This window comes from Xiphias gladius, chromosome 22 (assembly GCF_016859285.1).
Source record: "Xiphias gladius isolate SHS-SW01 ecotype Sanya breed wild chromosome 22, ASM1685928v1, whole genome shotgun sequence".
NCBI classification, from domain to species: Eukaryota; Metazoa; Chordata; class Actinopteri; order Istiophoriformes; family Xiphiidae; genus Xiphias; species Xiphias gladius.
Window position 1 is genome coordinate 28,817,136 of NC_053421.1, and position 22,503 is coordinate 28,839,638.

General features: G+C 46.0%; 1 protein-coding gene across 1 annotated transcript in view; it reads right to left on the bottom strand.

The window, feature by feature from the left end:
• The window catches only part of LOC120784334 (atrial natriuretic peptide receptor 1-like), an 87,626-nt gene extending 71,841 nt beyond the window's left edge, over positions 1-15,785 (bottom strand). Inside the window, exons 1-2 of the mRNA XM_040118054.1 lie at positions 15,730-15,785; positions 10,643-11,458 (exon numbers count right to left, since the gene is read on the bottom strand). Of these exons, the coding sequence (XP_039973988.1) occupies positions 10,643-11,458; positions 15,730-15,757 (844 nt within the window). The 5' untranslated portion in view covers positions 15,758-15,785. The remainder of the gene's footprint in view (positions 1-10,642; positions 11,459-15,729) is intronic.
• Between the last annotated feature and the right edge of the window lie 6,718 nt (positions 15,786-22,503).

Here is a 22,503-nt window from a genome sequence, read left to right on the forward strand (position 1 = left end):
GAGGAAACAGAGTTCTGTGAAGTATCACAGTATCACCCAGTGATCGTAAAGAAAGACGATGAACTGTGCTGAGATCAGATTAAGGCCGCACAAGTCAACACAATATCACAGCTGTCTAGAGAAACTATACAGATGTGTGTGTGTGTGTGTGTGTGTGTGTGTGTGTGTGTGTGTGTGTGTGTGTGTGTGTGTGTGTGTGTGTGTGTGTGTGTCTGTGTGTGGGCCCTCCACACAGGGCCCAGAGTTCTGTGCTAGACCTCTGTTATGGTGTTCACTGCAATCCTGTCCATGTTTGTAAGTATGCACTGAAAACGTTTCCTGGCCATTAAAACTGATTGATGAAGGCACTGAAGTCTGGAACCTGAACTGGAACTTCCTTATACCCACAGTGTGGCCCGAGCACTTAAATCCCAGCTTTCATTTCGCAGAGATGCACAATATTTCCAGTAAAATGTGTCTTAAACTTTAAAACAGACACTGAGTTCTTTGTGATATGATGCTGACGGTGCAGAAACTGTGTTATTTTAAGATTTTCATGTCCCAGCAGATGTAGAAAATAAGCTATAAAAATAAAAAGTGCTGTTTTAACTTACGAGCTCTTTTATGCCACATTTTATGATACTCGTGAAAATAATTAGGCCTCAGACCGTAAAGAAAAGCCGTTATGAATCAAATAATAAGAATTATAATGGACTTTACTTCACCAGGACAATCCAGTCAATATCAGTGCTGCCCTCTGGGGAATCCTGGGTAAAAGTATATTTTTAAAAAATAGCTGATCAATGATAAAATAAATCCACTAACAAGTTTGGATAATCAATGAATCATCTTTGTCTGTCATCAAGTCAACCCTGACTTGTTGGTTCTTTTCAGATGTGAGGATCTGCTGCTTGTTTTTTTTTTAATACCGTCGTCAGACTAAAGGAAACTAAAACACATCACTTTGAGCTCTGGGCAGCTCACGATGGACGTTTGTTTGGTGACTCCTGATATTTTAGAGGATTCGTCTCCAAAACGAGCCGGTAGACACACAGCTGACTGATGATAAATGATAAATGATTTCTATTTATACATCCATCCGGCTAGCTGCTTGCCGGTAACACTGACAGTCCTGATATTAAAGCGCTCAATCCCCCGTTAACTGCAGCTGGAAAAGCTTCATTGCTCTCATCACGGTCTCCGGCGAGCCTTTGCATACTCATTCAGCTTTGCACTCTTAATTAGCATTTGTTAGCTCTGAAAAGTTATCCAAACTGCGACTCGGCTTCGGTTAATGAGGGCAGAGCTGATTAGGTTAAGCGGCAGAGCGGAGGAGCAGCGGTCCTGTGAAAGATTAAATGCTTTCAGTCTGCTCTCCGGAGAAACACGAAAAACGCTGGAACTTCCAATTAGTTTCTGCTGTTCAGGTCCGAAGTGAATACTTTCAGAGCTTTTTCTAGACATGTACACGTCTGTCCTCCCACTAAAGCAGCCAAGCGCTGGCAAGTCACGACGCCTCTCTCATCCTCTCGTCCTAATTGGTCGGGTGTTGTTACGGCGTGAGCTGACAGGCCAGACTCCTCGGTCGGCTGGAGGGGTGTTCAACCACAGAGAGCCCCTCTGGAGACTCTCATCTGTTCTTCTCTGCCGAACAAGGAGCTCCTCCACTGAAAAGCAGGCTCTGACCCCTCCACTCAAGTTTGAATTTTTGTCTCTCAGTTGTCTCCACCGGGTATTTATAACCAGCTCAGACACACAGCTGATCTGTATCGGCTTCACATTACTGTCAAGTAAATGGCCGACTTGAGGCCTCATATCTTCAAAAAAATGTATTTTAGTGGCATTGGCAGTTTGTGGTAGAGGAAACGCAGGCAATTTCCAAAGGTGCAAATATGTGTTTACATGCTAACACTCCCCACTCTCCCATTCTTAGATACGCTATTTAACATTTTATCCATCTGCAGGAAGAGCTGCTGCAGCTGTATCACAGCTTGCCAGATACGGTCTGCGAGCAGAGGTTTCGGCTTGGGTCAAAAGTCAGAGACCGACACCGGCGATCCCAGGGCGCCTGCTGTCCACACACCGCCAGCTGCATGTGGACCAGAACAGGGAGCCGACAGACCGACAACTGGATGGTTTGCTTTACATGAACGAGTCGTACATGAGCAGCGGAGAGTTCACTCAGGTGGACGTCAGCCCGAGCGATACAGCAGCATGTCCGCACACAGCTGCCAGCTTTAAAGGCCCGGTGGGACGGGGCCAATATGTGGCTGTAGGGGCCTGGCGACGTGGTGGCTACTCGCACGGCTAGCCGGTGGATTGCTGTAGCGGACGAGCTAACTGCTAGCACGCTAGCCAGCTGGGCTAGCGCTAGTCACTCACTGAGGTCGGGGGGGACACCGTCGAGGCGGCTTGCTGACGATCAGCAGCAAAAATTCCCGGGAGGAATTTCAACGCGAGTTGAACCTGACGCAGAGAATCGCACAGGTTTACTTCAGCTCCGAAACGAGGAGACAAGAACGACCAGAATTTTCCCCCAGAAAATGTCTTGAGTGCTGCTGTGACCAGGTCTTCGGTCCATCACATCAAACCAGAGAGAGACGCCGCCTCAATACAAACCCTTACTGACGGCGCAGTCACTGCACTGACTGTCGTTCATCAAGCAGTAGCTCCAGCACCCAACTCCCCCTAAAACTGCAAACTGTGTTTTCTGTACACGTGGAGAATGGATGAGAGAATACTAACGTCCCACATCGTGTTTACTTTGCCTCAGTTCATCCGGCAGGTGTGAGCTGGAGAGGGGGAAATGAACAGACGCCCTCAGGCGGCACGTTGTTACTGAGAGCTGATAGGTGATGAGGGTTAAACTGTGTGTGTGTGTGTGTGTGTGTGTGTGCGTGTGTGTCAGGGTGGAAATGTTTCCCCCTCCCGTCAGTTCCCAGTGTGTCTGGAACGTATGGCTTCGCATAAATGAGGCCCAAACCAGTCTGATTATGGATCGAGCCTTCTGCTGTGCTGGAAAAAAAACAAAAACCTTAGAATAGGTCGCTGCTGTTAATCAGCGGCGTCCACTTGGACCTGTTCACCCAAAACTCCACCGTACAACCAGCTTCTTAACTCTCTGGGTTCAACGCTGCGGGCGACACCTTTCCCACTGTCACGGTGTCATTTGGTACAGATATCGATCATGGCCGCTTTAACACAGCCACATGAAGGAAAATTTGACAATCGCCACGTTTCCTGTCAAAACGCAAAACTTTCCGTTTTATTGTAGAGTGTAGAAATTCTACAACATGTTTACTCCCATTCAGAAATATCAGCGACATCCCCTCGTTACGACCGTGGTCATATTTTCTCCCCTATTTGATAATAAATGAGCAGGCATGACTTATGAGAGGTGTGTGTGTGTGTGTGTGTGTGTGTGTGTGTGTGTGTGTGTGTGAGACAGAGGGAGAGAGAGTGGACAGGTGACTGGTCAGTTGGCTGACGGCTCCCACGGGTGACGAACGCTGTATAAAGAGCCAAGATGGCAGCGGCGACGGGTGAGACCCAACTCCTCTCCCTCTTCTTCTCTTGCTGACGGCGTTTCCTTTCTGGAGCTCTCATTTTTCTACGTCTTCTTCTCTCCTGTTTATTTTACTTTGGGAGGTAAGGTATTTACAGGCAATTTTGCCTCCTCCGTCCCGCAGTCTACCCCGGCTCCGTCCACCTCCTCATCTCATTGTAAAAGAACGCGTCTGTCGTTAAAACCCTCCAGTCTGTCCCTGCGTCTGGGACGCGATGGGTCTATTCCGCGTCGCGTCCCGGACGGGGCGCAACCGCCGCCACCTCATACCAGCTACAACACGGCAGCGTGCTCTGTAGCAGGTATAATGTTGACCATGTTCACCAAGCGAGGTGAGCACGTTGGCATGTTAGGAGCTGCACTGAGCTAACCGTTAGCACCGGGTGATGGGAATGTTGACGGTGTTGCGGGTACCTGGTTTGATTATCGGACAAGAAGAGATTTGAGCTGATGGCGGAGCGAGATGGAAAGTCCTGGATCGCCACGGGAATCCCACCAGTTTTCTGCTTCTTTTTCTGTTTCTTTTTCCCGGAGAAATGTCCGTCTTCAACCAAGCCGGTGGAATGATTGACAGTCAGAGCATTAGGTTTAAGATGATTTGAGATTCCTCTCACCAGTTTCGCTGGTGGAAGACTGACAGTGGAGAGCACAGGAGACCGTGCATCACAAGTCATGACAGTTTTAAAGCAACAAAAATTCCACCGGATTTTCTGACAGAAAATCAGGTCTGTGTGCATCTCCACAACTACAGTTTAACTAAACAACGCACTACACCACAGCACTGTAGATGTGTTCATGCCTTTGTCTTGATGTTTTCTTCTATTTATGACACTAAATTTCATTCAGCAGACAAATAAACGGGTGGTGAACTTGTGATCAGTGGTGACATCCTCTCCCCCAGAGAGTCAATTAAAAAGCACATAGAATAGTTATTCAGCATCCTGCGGATTAATAAATGCCGGCACCGTTTCTAAAGACAACCCCAGGTCCCTGCGGGTCTCCCTTGAGGAATCGCGTTCACAACGGGAAAACACGATGCCTCCGGCCGCAGCTGTCGCTGGCGCGGAGGCATAAAAATGGCTCTTTCTCCGGTACGTGAGCGGTAGCTGTCTGTGGGTGCTTACTCTGCTATCTTGTGTTTTCTGTTGTGCTGCGACCAGATGTGTTGCAGACCAAAGATTTCACCACATTTCTCTCAGCTTTTCGTCCGGGAAAGCTCAGAAGTGCGGAGGGTCGACTTGACACGCAACCTCAGCCCGAACGGGCCTCCTCCAGAAAGTTCCCAAACGCACTCAAACCCAAACAAACACTCCCGCGCCCCCACGGCTCTGTCAGAGCGTTGCCCCGGCGTCGCTCTATCAGCTCCCGTGAGTCTCCACAACAACAACGCGTTTCGGCCGTTTTAATGCCCTGATGGAACATCTGGCGGTCACCCATAATTCACAGAACCACGGTTATACGTGTGACTCCCGTTGTAATGTCTGTACCGCGCCGGCGGCGGCTTTCATCTCGCTCCCACCGGCTGACGATGAAAAGCAGTGACAGTGACCTCACCCCCCCCTGAGCCTCCACCTGATGGTTCGGATGGAGTTACTCCCTAAAGTGGGTTTTAATCCAACTGAGGAGTCATCCGCAGGCATTTGCATCTAAAATATTTCATTTCTGAAGACGGATCAAGTGAGACGCGAGGAACTTCAGTGAATACTGACGCCTCCGGTGGCCGCTGGTGAGACTACGGCTTTCACAAAAATGACTTCTATCATTAAGGGAAACCTCGACTCGCCGTCTTCCGTTATCTGTCAGCAAAGACTTTCTCGACGCGGTCGTTAACGTTTCTAAAACTGAGGCTTATTCCGCTGTAGCGCTCTGATTTTGAGCAGATTTAAAATGAAGCTCGATACACGGCCGTCGTCTTTGACATATGAGACACAAGGTAAAATTAGCCAAAGTGTGTTTGGCAGGAAATACCTACAGATCTGATAGGCTGACTGGGTCCATATAAGGCGGCAGGTTCCTGACCTCTGTTAATAAATGCCCTGTCGGGAGGTTTTATGCCTCTGTGGGAACCGGGGAGGGGAGCCGACTGGGAGCCGACTGGGAGCTGGCGTGTTTGTTTGTGCTCTCGACCGGTTCACAGACTGATACACCTCGGCGGATAGAGGAAGCACCGGACTGCGCAGTGGTGAATTTATGGCCGTGTTGCTAAAGCTCCGTCCCGGAGAGCAGAGATCAGTCAGGCGCCGATTCAGTTTTACTCAAAGTCGGACTGTCCTTAATAAATATCTTCCCACCTGCTTAGACCACGTCCTTTGCTTTCATTTCTCCGGTTAAATAGCCACTCTTTGTACAAAGCACCCCACCAGTTAGCACTGCTGGATTTTATTTGCATGTCAAACCAGTCCTCGTTTAAAATGTCTGTCTCTGTTTTCCGTTCTTCCCCAGTGTTTGATATTTATTTGTTGTCTGTTTCAAAATTGTTTCACTGATAGTGAAAGGGGCCTGTCACAGTTTCCCAAAGCCCAAACTCATGCCGTCAAATTGCTTGTTTTGTTCAACCAACGGTCTAAAACCAAAAGATGTTCAGTTTACGGTCGACAAAGAAAAGCAGCAAATCCTTAAAGCTGAGAGGCTCGAATTCTAATTTCCAGCGCTGTTGCTTGAAAACAGACTAAAGTGATTCCACAGCAACTTTCTGCCTTTTAATAGTCACAACTTTCTGTCACCGAGCTGACAGAAGCGAGTCAGTTTAGTCAGTCACTTTATATTTGTCCCCCAGATCATGTGAAATATATCTCGTGTCTTCTAAGTTTACATGTTTATCCACAGAAGAGCATCCTCTTAAACTGCTGCGTTCAGAAGCATTAAAACTCCATAAGAGATGTGCTGTGTATCATACATGAATTCCTCTAATAATAATTCTGAGAGGTGGTTAAGTTTTCCATTTAATGGTGCCATTAATGTAGCATTCATGTTTTTCTAATTATCTAAGCATGTTGTTTAGCCTGATGATAAATGTTCACAGTTTAGGTTTGGGGCCGTATAGATTTCAGTTTGTGTTTTTGTCTGTTTTTGTCTGACGTTTGTTCTTGGCATGTGTTTCTTTTCTTTTTTTTGGAGGCTTATTTTTGTCTCCTGAGCACCTTCTCCGTGGTGGAAAACTGCTGCATCATTCACTGATGCAGACTTTTCCACTGTGTCCTCGGGGCAGAGCCATTTACAGCGCCGAGCTGCTGTCTGGCCTGTGGACGCATCGATTCGGCTCATGTTTCTGGCTGCCGCTGCCGCTGCCGCCGCCGCCGCCGCCGCTGCAGCTGCGATGATGCCCTGCGGCGAGGATCCGGAGCTAATGTCTGGGTTAACAAGCGCAGGGCGAGCGGGGCACATGTCACGTGGCAGAGATGTCAGAGTGATAGGCAGGAACCATGACGAGGAGACAGTTCGTGTAACTCTGTTCACACGAGCTCAGAATATCTGCGGCTTCGGTCTGTGCAGCCGAAACAACAAGAAAACATTCACAACACACCGCTGAGCTTTGTGCCTGCGGCGATGCTCGCATCTGAGTGTGTGCGTGTGTGTTTATTTCACTGATGCTGTGGCAGAGAAATAACAATGTGCAAAGACGGTGATAAGAAGCTGGCACATTTATTACGGAGGCCATAAGATAAGATAGAGACTGACTTGTGTGATCTGGGCTGTATTTACTGTACGTTGCTGAGTGAGAACCTCTTATCTCCCACACGTCAGCTTTTCAGGAACTGAGCAACGTATTTATTTATTTTAAGCTGGACAACAATGTGCGTGACATTATCTGTTAGGGTGTGAAAACATGTCAGGACTGTAGGATATAGGCCTCAGCTATGTACCAAACATGTCCGCTTGAATTTCGTGGAAAAGTGCACAGAATAATGGACGACGCATGCAGCATTCTTCCACGTGATGAAGCGGTGCAGCCATAAAAAAAACAAAAACAAAAACACTTGATATCAACATCGAATCGTTTCTTCTGTAAAAACTCGCTCTCGCAGATCACAGCCACCACTTTGTGAAGAGGAACAAAAGAAAACTGTCGACTTTGTCACCTTGAACCTGCAGTAACTGATTGTTGGTCTCAGCTGAATTAACCTTTCAGGTCGATGTGTTGTTTATTTCCACATCCAGCGGTTTACTGACTACATGATCGTCGCCTGGCGGTTTTAACGAAGAAGACTAGAGAAGGGAGTCAACCAGAGCTGAAATAACGAGTTGATAAATCTCCAGCAAACATTTCCTGTTTTCAGCCATAACATGCACAAACTTGCCTTTTTTTTTTTTCTTTGCACTACATCAACATAAATTAAATATCTGTGGAGCTGGACTGACAAGATCATCACGTTGGGCTCTGGGAAACAGATAATGTGACGGACTCGTGTCACCATCTCATCGACAGTTACATGAGTCATCATTTAACTGAAGAAAGAAAAAATATGATCAGAACAATCGCTACTAAAGGTTTCACGGCAGCCCCACAGTCAACAGCGTCTTCTGGCATTTAGTTATACAGTTATAACAGGCGACGTAAGTCAAAAGAACTTCAGGGTTGCCAGGTTGGGAAAATCAAGAGATTGAGATGTTTCTGTTATAAATCAGGGAACGGAATATTTGAAAATTTCAGCCTTAAAAAGAAAAATGAACCATTTCAAAATCTCCCCTAATGGCTGCATAAGGAACTTCGGGGTTGTCAAGTTGAAAATCAAAATTTAAATGCTTAGTGTTTTGACATGGGAAATCGCCTGAGATACACTGAAGAGCTCCTTTTTTTCGCCGTACCCTCCGCCCTTCACATCCCCCCGTTCCCCCATGATGAGCGTCGCAACCCGGGATCACATGCAGGTAGTGCAGGGGAATTAACTGGTTATCAGTTGCTCTGCAGTTTGCTGTGCGCTGTTATTTGTCAGTTTTACGTGAGCTGCAGCCTCGACTCACCGGGGGGAAAAAACTAAAGTGGAACTCGACCTGAATTTTGGTATAAAAACTGTTGCATCAAAGCCAACAAGTGCGCTCTTGTAAAACAAAACAGTCCTTTAGTTGTTAGCTTGACCAGTTTAAGAAGAAAGAGCAGTCTGCTTTTTTACAGCCCGCAGTTTGTATCTGAAGGAATCTTTTCCTTCTAGAGTTGAATTACTGGAAACAGGAGGAGCCGAAAAGCGGAGAGGAAAAGGACAAATTGACTCCATTTACGGGCTGTAAATTCACAGGCGTCAATAACAGGCTTAAAGGGGCCTTCTTCCTGAAACACAGCTGACACAACTACAGACGTCCTGGAACCAATCAAAGGGAAGCGTTCTCACCTGGATCGTACTGATTCAAACGGATGCAACGCTGTAAAGGTCTAGTAAGGGGAACTAATGTGGAGAATGGTTTGTATTCATATGTTGTTTTAAAAGACAGAGCTTTAAACTGCCGTCGACCATCTGACGAACTGTAATGAAGAAGCTCTGTGTTAGTTCGGCCAGAGCATTGGTTGATCGATGCATCATCGGTGCAGCTTCACACAAGTGCACTGGGCCTGTTCTTTTTTAAACCGACGCTTTTCGCTGTTACTGCTCTGAGGCTTTATGCCAACGCTGCAGCATCTTTCCTTTTTCTGCATCACTGATCGGTCAAACACGAGGCTCAAGGCTGTTAGAACCGAGGTTTGTGTGGTGTTCAATTAGTTGTTGCTGGAACGGACATCCCAAGTTTAGTTTAGTTTTTTTTTTAAATAGTGCTAATGTTTAAATTAAAGTTGGGAGGAGTTTAAAAGTGAAAAATCCTGTGCCGTTACTGACTGAAGCAGAAGGAAAAGACGTAAAAAGACGGAGCGTCTTAAATCTTCCTTTCCACCTCCACACGTCTACTTTCAAATGTATTTAGGAATAAAACATCTAGAGCTGCAACGAGTAGGCGATTAGCCGTTTCCAAAAAAAATTAATAAACAGCAAAATCGATGAATCATTTCAAGCAGAAATGCCAAACATTTGTGGGTTTCAGCTCCTTTGTCTTATATGGTGGTAAAACTGAATATTCTGTATTTGAGTTTCCAACTAGTCAAAACATGTAGACGTCACTTTGATGTCTGACAAACTGTAAAGAGTTTTTTTTTTCTCATTATCTTTTGACATTTTATAAACTAAATTGTGTAATCATGAAACTAATTGTCAGATTAATGGATAGTGAAAGTTTGTAGAGCTGCAACTACAAATATCACAGTCGCGCAAGGCCTTCGCGGGTCTAAAACTCGGGACCGGGTCAATAAGGGACATGTGAACCCTGCCAGCATAAACCAGTTTTCAAAAAAAAGGGCTTGGGGAAAGTCAGACATGGTACGAATTGACCCCAGGATAATCAGACCCTTTGGTTAAATGCAGCCCCCCCACTCAGGTAGAGAGAGAACAGCAACACTGGCAGCGGCATCGTGCTCCACCAACGAGTAAGCATTCAAAAAGAGCAGCGATACCGGCAGCTCGACGGCGGAGCGGTCAAGACGCACAACAGCTACAGCAACCGTGACGTCCACGCTTCGATTTTTCCGTCTGGGGGACCTTTGTCGCACGTCATCTCCCTCTCCCTCGCTCACCCCACGTTTTCCCATCAACCAGTAGTGTGTCTATCAAGCCAAGGCCAAAATACTGAGCGAGCAGCAGTGCGTCTCATTCCCGTTGCAGTTCACACTCTCCCAAAACACTGACCAGAGCTGACAGCGAGTCTGCCTGTACACCCAAGGCCATACACCTTTTTCACAGCTGACATCGTGACACGTCACAACGGGAAAGGAACAGGCGTATTGAGGTTCAGGCCTGAGACCTGTGGCGGTACCGCAGGACCCCACCAGACCTGATGAACCCGGTCTGGCTCAGCTCCCATCAGGTCTCAGTCACCAGGAACCAAATGGACCCGTGAAAGCATCTGTTTCTCAGCGGAAACACCTCAGGATCTCATAAACCTTTGGTGCCAAAGCCAGTGAAAACGTTTTTGAGAAGAACCGCTAGCTAACAGACAAACACGCAGCACCGAAAACGTACTTTTTAAATCAACCAACATTTAGATGGTGGAGCAATTTCACCAAGTCCGGCGACTCACCTCGGCCGTCGCTCTGAATGTCAGAGAGGATTTGGGAGTAGTTGATTGGCAGTTTGTTCTCTTCGAACACTCTGTCCACCAAGGTGATGTTGATGCTCCTCAGCTCCGTGAACAAACCCTCCACGGCGAAGTAACACGGCCGATCGTCCACCTTGTCGTCGCTGAACATGAGCATCACGTGCTCCCGCCACCCAAAGTGCTCACAGATCCGCAGGGCAAACTTCCCAAGCTTCTTATGGGTGGGGCCCGTGTTGGTGATGGACGGGTAGACCCCGCCGTAAAAGGCCACGGCCGGAGCGCCTGCTGTAACCATGGGAACATCCCAGTGGGTGGTGAAGAGACCGACAGGGGAGGAGGTGTAGGAGCAGCCAGGCCCGATGAAAGCCCACGGGTCGTAGGCCAACTTGAGGTCCACAGCCATGAGCGGGGCGATGGACTCTGAGCAGATGCCGTCCTTGTCTTCACTGTTCTTGAAGGCGTAGGTGAGGTGGTGGTCGGGGAGCAGGGTGGGGTCGGCGTTGACGGTTCTAACAGCCCGCTCCAGGGCGGGACCGATGCGAGGCCAAGCCCACGGGTAATCCGTGTTGCTCTGTGGTAAAATGACGGCCAACGTGATGTTCTGGTGCGCGCGGCGTTCGTGGTGCCCTCGAGTTTGACGTCTCAAGCTGCGGTGTGGAGACGATCGCCCGGTGGCGGGCCGCAGGGTGAGCAGAACCAGCAGAACCAGCAGGAGGGTGGCACCCTCCCTCCAGCAGGCCATCCTCTGCACGGCAGGTTTTCCACTTCCACCACAGCTGAATAATTTATCCCTGTGAACTGCAGACAGACACAAGGGAGACATTAACAACACACGCAGCACAAATAAAGTCTTGTCCTGTTATTTGAGCTCGAAGAATGACGCGTAAAACCTCCTTTTACTAAACTCTAATAAAATCATCGGGACACTGAGACCTGCTTTAGCTGGTCATGGTCGAATTCACAATAATAATTTTGTCCACGTCAGTCCTGAGTGGCCTTTGTTAGTCTGGAGCCATGCCGAGTCGTGGGAGAAAAACTCCCCGAGGCTGGAAAATGAGAGGACAGCTTTCCTGCCAGCCCTGTGCACCTCATAAGAGGCAGAGCGAGCGTATTGCGCTGAAGGTAATGAGTGTTTTCTCAAGTACAGCCTGTCCTCGTGATCGTCTCAGAATCAGGGAAGCACATTGTCATCCTGTAATAAAAACCGTCATAAAAAAACATGAAAGATTTCAAACATTAGATATCCAGCTGAGAAATGACAGATTTTCTGACGGACTTAGCTTGAGTGATGACAAGGCTTTTATCGTGTCTGTTTGGAAAACGACTGAAGCCGACAAAAACATAAATAACCCCTGATTGATGTGTTGCAATTATGCCCCGAACCGGCTTTTACATTTTAGCTGCGTCACACAAGAGTCAGTGGGAGGAATTCGGAGTCAAACCAAGAGTCACCGAGATCAAAATTTGTCATCAAAGCTACACAGTAAAAGTGTTAAAGGACAGCAAAAGTGTTGAAAAAAACTGTCAATAAAAAGATCATTTTAATCTAATTGGTGGTTTCTAGTGTCGCAGAGGTGTTGGAGATACAGCGAGCGCCAGTAGAGACTTTATCTGAGCTGCATATCACAATAAATGCAGAGTACGTTTCTTAAAGTGGATCTAAATTTGAACTTTAAACTGATCTTGGCTGGAGCGAGCGAGTCCACTATTACGGTGAAAAGCTGAGTCGGTCTAATCAGTGTCATCACATTGAAAATCATTTCCGGTCTCAAGAGGTGGGAGGCATCAAAGTGCATTTACTCAGTATATTTTACACACTACTTCACATTTAGATTTCATGAGAATCGCCTGCAAATATTTTTTATGTTTTACTCTGGTGGCTGTAGTTAATAAATACTCTGCTGCAGAGCTGCAATAATTAGTTGATTAATTGATCGGTAGGAAATCATTCAAGTCGTATTTCGAGCAAAAAATGCCAAAAATTCTGAGGTTAAAGTTTCTCAAAGGGGAGAATCATCTGGCTTTCTCTGTTTTATATCCTTGTTAACTGAGCATTCTTGGATTTTGGACGTTTGTTGACGTCATTTTTCAATATTTCATGGACAAAACGAATAAACCATTCATCTTCAGACTTTTCAGATTATTGATGGATACTGAAAATAATCGTTACAAACATACGACTGTGACAAGCTCCTAAAATATGATGCATTGCAGCGGATGAGACTCAGCACAACCTGAAACCTGCTACGACAGTAAACCATCAGTGACTGATGTGTCTTTAGCTGAGGCGACCCGACGCTGGGTTTTTTGACCCGATGCCAAACGTATTTATAATAATCAATAATTGTTTTTCAACATAAACACATAAACCAAGCAACGGTTTTGTTAATGATTCCTTATATTTTTACATTATATGTCGTAGGAAGGACATTTCACACATGAAAAATAAACTTGTCAATGGTTGTTTTTTTGGTGGACTAGCTACAGTCTGCAGTGGAATCACCGTTTCTAAATTTACCCTCAAACATATCTTTGGCATCTCTCCACTGGCATTTCCTGTTTCTTAACAGTCAGCATGCAGTATATACAATACTGATATAGAGTGCATTCAGAGCTTGCCCCCCCCCCTGCCAAACTGAGCAATCGGGGGGACAAGGGCCTCGGTAACAACAGAGGTGACCGAGACCCCGATGGTCACTCTGGCTGAGCTCCACAGACCCTGTGCGGAGACGGGACCAGCTTCCAGAAGGGCAACCGTCACTGCAGCACTCCACCGATCTGGACTTTATGGCAGAGTGGCCGGACGGAAGAATCTCCTCGGTGGAAGACACATGGAAAAAGCTCGGAGACTGCAAAAAAAGCACCTAAAGGACAAGATTCTCTGGTCTGATGAAACCGAGACTGAACCGAGAAACTCAATTCTAAGCGTCACGACTGGAGGGGACCAGGCACCGATCATCACACGCCCAATACCATCCCAGCGGTGAAGCGTGGTGGGGGCGGCCTCATGTAGAGGGAGTGTTTTTTCAGCGGCAGGGACAGGGAGACTGGTCAGGGGTTGAGGGAAACCTGCACGGAGCCAAGTACAGGGATATCTTAATGAAAACCTGGTCCAGGGCTCCGGATCTCAGACTGGGCTGAAGGTTCACCTTCCAACAGGACAATGACCCTAAGCACAGATCCAAGACAACACAGGAGTGACTCTGGGACAACTCGGTGAATGTCCCCGAGTGGCCCGGCCAGAGCCCTGAGCTGAACCTCTATCGATTAGTCGACCGCCAGAAAAATAACCTGCAACCGCTTCGGTCATTTTTCAAGCGAAAACAGAAGATAGAATCAAAACGATGCCAAATGTTCGGCCTATCAAATGAGAGGATTTACTGCTTCTCGTCGTCCTAAGTCATTGCAGACTGAATACTTTGGGGTTTTGGACTTTAGGTCGAACAAGACATCGGGAGACGTCACCTTCGGCTCTGCACAGTTATGACCGGCACTTTTTTGATTTTTCACAGACTAAACGATTAATCAACTAATCGAGAAAAAAACTGGCACATCAGTCGATGAGGAAAGTAATCGTTAGCTTCAGTCCTACAGTAACTAAGTACATTTACTCAAGTACTGAACTCCAGTACAAATTAGAGTGGCTCATACTTCAGACTATACTACTATTTCTGTTTCAGGCTTCACTACATGGAAATACTGTAATTACACATTAAGAGCTCAGAGAATACGATGCATATTTATACATTATCTAACCAACCATGTATCAAATCAGAGCTGAGACGATTAATCGATTAGTCGATCGACATAAATTTTTTTTTTTTTAATAGCAGTTTGAATATGTCACTTTTTACTGTGCTTCTTTTTTTTACAGGCCAAACCGAATCAGCAGATTGATCCATAATGGAAATAACCGTTAGTTGCCATCTTATATAAAACAGTTAAAATTTTGTTGAACCTTAACCAACTAGAACAGAAAAACGCTACAACAATATACTGGTATGTAACAGTCCAACAGTCACAGAGGCCACTACTTTTGCTTTTGATACTTGAAGAACATTTTGCTGATAATACCAACATTTTCAATGAAGGACCCCGACACGTAATTGAGTATTTTTACGCTGTGGTAATGGCGCTTTTGCTTGAGTCGAGGGTCTGAGTACTTCTTCCACCACTGGCTGGCACCAACGAGCCTCCGTGCACTAAACCCCCAAAGCCCGGCAACCGGGCGGAGCGGGCAGCTGCTCGGTTCCCCCAAAGGGCCCCGAGTGTGCTCCGTATAGTTGGGTCCGAGTAATCTGGTTTAGTTGCAAATTCGACAGACAACGTACAGCTACGTCAGCTTCTGCATCCTCCATCTTGCAGCTTTGACTCTGTGTGCAAATCTAGTTTCAAGACCCGAACCGGTTCAGTTTCTACTGTGCTCCTTTGTTATAAAGTTGGATTTGATCGGATCTCTCTTCCATTTTTTCTGTGTAATCAACACAAAGAAAAACTTTGAGGGCAAAGCTGAGTTATTCCATCACAGGAAAACTGTACGGCTGCAAACAAACAATTGTTTCTTTATCGATACATCTGGAAATTTTTTTATTTTCTTATTTTCTTTAAATTACAGATAAATAGCGACACAGAGCCTTTCAATTTTCCCCGGAATTTGAATCGTCTTTCTACACAGACCACCGGCTCTTCCACATTTAAGAAGCTGATACCAGTGAGTTTTTGCTTTAAAAAAAAATCACGTAAACACTAAATCAATTATCAAAATTATCCCCAATTAATTTTCTGTCACTCAATTAATCGCTTAATCAACTAATCGTGTCTTCTGAGGAAAGGAGGACAGGAGGGGGGGTTCATAGGGGCCTCAACAATCCTTTTTTATGCCCCGGGGCCCCTAGGAGGTGAATCCGGCCCCAGTCTGGCTTCGCTGTCTCCGTTAATGGATTGATTCGCCGCTTAAAAGCCTCATTTCCCTGCGGACAGAAACATGCAGCGCTCCAAGCGTCAATTATCCTCTCGGATGGAAATCGATACACCTATAAAAACGATCAAATGGACTTTCTTCTCTGTACCTCGGCGGGCGTCAGGTTTCCTCTTCATGCTGTCTCCAAGTTTTGCCGATTTTAAAGAGGAAAGGCGTCACTTGACCATCCCAGCCCCGGCAGCGACCGAGCAGCGCCGCGGTGCCCTGTCACGGTGACGGCAGCCGGTGGAGGAGAGCGTCCCGAAATGCGTCCGGTTATCGCACCTTTTACCGTCGGGGGGGAAAAAAAGGAAAAAAATGAAATTCAGAAATTCTCTTCTTCTTCTCGCGGCAGCCTCTCGGGAGGAGCGGGTCGTCGGAAAGTTTAAAACGCGCTGCCGTCGCTGGACACACGCCCGAAAACACGAAATACTCCGTGAACCAAAGTCCAGGTGTCCATCGCGTCTCTCACCGCATCGCACGCGGCTTGAACGCGTTCACCTGCGCCGCCGCGGCCCCTTCAAGTGTGGCACGCAAAGGGCGCGCTCGAGCTGGATGGATCCCCCGCGGTGTCCCCGGGGAACGAGACCCGAGCAACGCCGGGCTGCCCGCAAACTGCAGGTGCGACAAAATGCGAGTCCGTTAGGAACCGCGCAGAGGAGCTCAAAGCTGCCCTCTGCTTCCACAGGTGGAGATCCGGCTCCGCTTCATCCGCTGCCTTAAATCCATCCGCAGGTTCATTAAATACTGAGACACACCGTGACGGGCTGTCTGTGTCGTCGTCGTCGTCGTCGTTGACGTTGTTGTTGTTGTTGTTGTTGTTTTCGGTCCGCTGCCGTTGGACCGAGAGACCGGACTGACTGAATGACTGACTGCGGTCTCTCTGGGCGGAGAGCCGGGAGAGAGAGAGAGAGAGAGAGAGGCGGGGGAGAGGAGGGGAGGAGGGGGGAGGAAGGAAGGAAAGTGAGAGGGGAGAGGGGAAAGACAGGGGGAGCGAGGGGGCGGGAAAGGTGCAGAGAAAGGGGAAACGGAGGAACAATCAAGGGAGGGGTAGGCGGAGGAAAAGGGTTCATCGTTTCAAAATGCATGAAAAACGTTCATTCAAGTTTAGCACCGGACCGGATCAAATTCATCTGACAGAAGAATGGAAGAGATGGATGGAGAGACAGAGAGAGAGAGAGAGAGAGAGAGAGAGAGAGAGATAATAGAGAGTGAGAGAGAGAGAGAGAGAGAGATGGATAGAGAGAGAGAGAGAGAGAGAGAGAGAGAGAGAGAGAGAGATGGATAGAGAGAGAGAGAGAGAGAGAGAGAGAGAGAGAGAGAGAGAGAGAGAGAGAGAGAGAGATGGATAGAGAGATGGATAGAGAGAGAGAGAGAGAGATGGATAGAGAGAGAGAGAGAGAAAGAGATGGATAGAGAGATAATAGAGAGAGAGAGAGATGATAGAGAGAGAGAGAGAGAGAGAAGATGGAGAGAGATAATAGAGAGAGAGAGAGATGATAGAGAGAGAGAGATAATAGAGAGAGAGAGAGATAATAGAGAGAGAGATAATAGAGAGAGAGAGAGAGAGAGAGAGAGAGAGACAGACAGATCTGTAAAAAATACTCATGCATTGATGTAAAAGCAGGATGTTACCGTTACAGTTGGTTGAACTGGAGCCAGTATTTAACTATTTTGTCAACAGCTAATGATGATTCTCATCATGGATCGATGATAATGGATCGATCTGCCGATTGTTTTTATCACCATTAAAATGATTAAGAAGAGAAGCAGCAGATCCTCACATTTGTGGAGCTGGGACTGCCAATCAACCAGTCAATTAACTGACGGATCACTTCAGCTGTGCTTGGATATACTGTTGGGTAGTTTCATTTATAACAAAATATCATTTTATGTGTCTCGTATGCACAAATCTTAATTTGTAGTGTAACTGGTGACTAAAGCTGTCAAATAATTGTAGTGGAGTAAAAAGTCAAATATATATAACTATATAAATATATATAAGAAGAAAAAGTAGAAAGTGGCATGAGAAGAAAATGCTCAAGTAAAGTACAAGTATCTCAGGTTTGTACTTACCAGGTATAACAGCACCATTCGCGTCGACCCGAGAAAACCTGCTCTATGGCAAGATTCTGAAAAGTCACGTATATATAAACTAAATAAATGTGGACCAATGACAGAACCCTGTGGAACTCCTGCTTTAGTTTCTAAGACGGATTATTTCTCATTGCCATTGATAAAAGATGATTGTAGAGTTTAATCAGAGAAGTTAAATTTGTAGAGTTGAAAAGTATAACGCCTTTGAAGGAAAAGTTGGTTTCTCATTTATTCCCTTTTGGTGATTCTCCTTTAGAAGTTTCAAGGTCTCTCCCAGGGACCTTGTTTGGAGCAGCCTGCAGCTTTACCATAAATGGAAATTAGTCAAGCTGTGTCCGTCTGAGCTTTAATTTATGGCCAGTGCATGGGCAGAGCGTGAACATTATGTATGCTTCTGTCTCATTGGATGATGTGTCTGGGTTGAAGTAACGACAAGCAATTGGGACTAAGTTCTTTGTCTCAAGAAACACTATAAATATGATTGTAAGACTCTTTCTATCGAGAGACTCTCCTTTCTTGCGATAAGGTCTGTTTGTCTCCTATGTTGTAACTTACAGCATATTTCACTTTAACCCCGACAGTGTTTTGTGCGTTCAGAGTCTTGTGTAGAAAATCTTCCACAACACGCCCTATGATGACCCTATTTTATGGTGGACGATGGTATGTATACTCTATCAGTTTACACTGTATTCTCGTCTGAAGAATATGTGGACCTCTGTGCAGCTGTGGCAGCGTTGTGTTTCATTCTGCCTGTGGCTGCACACAGAAGGGCAGTGAAATGCTGAGTCCTGCTCGATCCCCTCGCCCCCATTATGTTTTCCTGCCATTACATTTTATAGCTGTGTTATCTCCCGTCAGTGCAGGTTGAGGATTATCTCATTCCTATCATGGCTGTTCCCTTTGCGAGCACTTCACAGATCAATAAAAGCAAATGCCGACACACAATTAAAAAAAAGAAAGATGACAGGAAGGACAGAGTTATTTCTAACAACGCTGTGTTGTCCACCAGCTGGCCTTCGTGCAAACTGCACTTTATGGTTTGATTCAGGACAGACGTTTCATAATGCATTCAGGGAACACGTTCACTGTGTGCTCATGTCAATTATCTACACATTTAACAAACAGAGCTGTCAGAGTAGTCTCCCATGGATGTTCCGCCACCTAAAGGACACCTAAAATCTCATCAATGCCCACTTGAACCTCCTTAAAGGAATAGTTTGACATTTTGGGAAATAATCTTGTTTGCTTTCCTGCCAGAACTTAGAAGCAGAGGCTGATCCGCTTTCACGTCTGTACAGTAAATATGAAGCTACAGCCACCCATAGACTCTTCTCAGTCACTGACAGAACAACCTACAGGACCCCTAGAACCTCCCCAATGACCACTATAATCATTTAAAGTACCAAAGAACAACCTAAAAAGCTTCCTCAAAGACTACTAGAACCACCTAAAGGACCCCCAAAACCTCTTGAATGACCACAAGAAACACCTAAAAAGGACCTAAAGAACCACCTTTAGGACAAGAAACATGTCAAGTGCCCCTAGAACCTCCTCAGTCACAACTAGAACAACCTGAACCATCTAATGAACAAAGACAACCTTTTCAGTGACCACAAGAACCCCCCAATAGGACCCCTAAAACAATCTGAATGACCACTTGATCACCTGGACTCCTAGATCTTCCTCAGTAAGTACTCACCATCCTAAAGAACCCCTGCAACCACGCACAAGACCTTTAAAACCCTGTCAGTGACTACTACAACCTCACTGAGGATAACTAGAGCCCCATCCGGTTGCCTAGAGCCCCTATCATGACTACCAGACCTATCTTAAGGACCCTTACAACCTCCTCTGTAGCAACTAAAACAACCTAAAGTACCTCTATGACCCTATTCAGCGATGAACCACCTCTAAGATAAAGCATCTCCGGAACCTCTAGAACCATTAAAACTTCCTAAAGGATCACTAGAACCATTTACATGTCCCCTTCAACCTTCTCAGTTACCACTAGAACCTCCTAAAGGAACATCAGAGTGATCTAAAAGACATTTGGAACTTTAGAACCTCCCAAAAACCTCCTCAGTCACGACAAAAACAATGTAGAGCACCCCTTAAATCTTGTTAATGACCTCTAGAACCTCTTCAGATTACCCCAAGACCCACCTAAATGATCCCTAATACCTCTTCAAGGACCACAAGAACCACATAAAGCACATTAAGAGTCTCCTTAATGACAACTTAAACCTCCTAAAGGAATATTAGAGCCATCTAAAGGATCCATAGAACCTCCTCAACAACCACAAGGACCACCTAAATGACCTCTAGAGCTTAAACGACAGGAGAGGTCAACAGGAAATAAGACGCAAATGCAGGCACATATGGAGACAGATCAGGTTAAACCTGCAACTAGGTTTACAAGAATGATGACACAGGCAGGAGCTGCTGATACACAGAGGCAAAGCAGAAACTTTAGCAATCTGGGGGCTTAATGACGGAATGAGGTACAGGTGTGCAGTGAGGCCCACATGACTGGCGAAGGGCAGGTAACTCTGAGGACATTTGGTGGACAAGTGGGAAACTGCAGGGTCTGGAGAGTTGGCTGAAGTTAAGAAGGCTGGCAATATTTTGTAATCAACAATTTGTCGCTAGCGAATCCCACGTTCAGACCTAAACCAACAATCTGTTAACCTGTGTCTCAACACTTTCTGACTTCCCTCCTCTGTCTGGGGCTCTCAGCTCCAAGCACAAGATTAGGCTTTAAAAACACCACAAATAGAGAGTTTCATTTTAAAAAGGTTTGGTAGTTTTCCTTAAGTTTCCTTTATAGTTTTTATCAAACAAACAGGAGGAAACAGTGCATTTGTTGGGGACTATTTTCAGCGGCGGATTGATCCACATTTGGTGTTGTGGTGAGTATTTGAAGGAAATATAATACCAACCCGATGATATTTTCTATTATTTTCTATGTTCATCATTAGCATCATTAAATTGGTTTATGGTTCTGTTTAGACTCCTGGTTCAGGTTCAGGAAAGATCTTGGTCTGGTTTAAGACAGCAAAAGCTCACAGTGACTTCAGACACAACCTGTTTATTTACACTGAATCAAAACCGCCATCTTTCCTGAACCTTAACCAAAGAGCTGTTGTTTCCCAAACCCCAGACTGAAGTCTGAACACAAGCCTCCGTCTTTGGTCTGACAGGCGTGGGCTTTGTCGCTGATAAATGTACCACTTAAATCATTCCAAAAAAAAATATTGCTTTTGAACATAATCCAGCAGGCGATCACCGAGACATAACTGGGAAAACAATTTTTATAATGTATAAGTGTAATTTCTAAGCGACAGCGTTGGCAGGTTCGTGTGTGTGTGTGACTGAGTCAATATAAACTACAGTGATAGCTTTCATGGTGATAAAGGAAGCTCTAAAGGAATGAGATCTACCAGGCATTTTATTCATTGTTGGTTTGGCTCTGACATTAAGAAAAACATGGAGAATCAGCAGACATTTCCTTATTAAATGAAACGGGAGGAAAGGAGGCAGAGTAGGTCTCATCACAACAGTGTCCAGTACAGAGTACGTAGAAAACCTTTCATACTCGTAGCACCTTAGATTAACAAGACTTCCAGCGGAACATAAAAAACCTCCCTAGCTTTCTGAATGATCTACTCGAAGTATTACTGTGGAGGTTCTGACGGGATTTAATCCAACTCCAGCAGAGACACGCTCACTTTCCCGGCCACAGCAGCACTCTGCATTTGCCCCTTGCCTCTCGTCCTCACTTCAGTCTGCATTTATCCGACGGCGACGGCGTTTCTTCAGCTAGGCACCGAGATGCCGAGGAGAGCCGTTAGTTTAACACAGTGTGGGAGTCAGTGTCTCCTACACGTCCTCCGCTGCTACTTATCCGCTGTTACCCATCAGCCCCGGTCTCTGCTCTTCTTTCCATGAAAGCAGAACCTCTTCTTACCCATTACGATCATACGTGTTCATTGGTTCGTTCGTCGGGTGAGGAGCAGACAGTTATTATTCAGTGAGGGGCCTGGATTCAGGAAGATAAAGACAAGAACCAGAAACACCTTTTTTCGATACACTTCTGCGTATATATTTTATGACGTTTGTAATTCGCAGTGAAAACAAACCAGAATGATACTGGAGAGACTGCAGGGACATCAGCATGCAGCAAAGGCTGAAATAAACCTTTTAGTTGCCAGATGTGTAGGAATGTATGAGAAACTGTTGCTGTCAATTGTCTGTACTGTTGACAGTCCTGAGAGAGGAAACATTGAGTCCCGGCGGTAAAAATTATATTAAAACACGACTGCACAGGTCACGGTGGAAGTGTTCGCACTCTGGCAGATAAAATTACTGCTTGTCTTTAGCAAAATGTTGCACATTTTTTATGCAGACGGTTCCAAACTAATTGGTAGATAACACAGCCTGTAAACATGTAATCTAACTGTCACTTTTCAACCAAATTCAGTCCAAATCCAGCACCTAAACCACAATGTCCACTGGACAACCAGTTCTCTGAATTAAACCACGAAATACGGCGCTTTGTCACCTGAACGCACACACAAGTCATTTTGAATGAAGCGGCAGAAGGGCCTTAGACGTCGGTGTTTGGTTTTCAGTGTGAAGAGACAATCTGTTGCACAAGGGGATTCATCCGCACTGATGTGGTCTTAAACAATCTCTGGTCCTCTGAGACCCAGGTGGGACAGCCAGGCTTCGGCCTGAACTTTCTGCTCGACTTACTCATCCTGACTCGGCAAAACCCAACATGCTG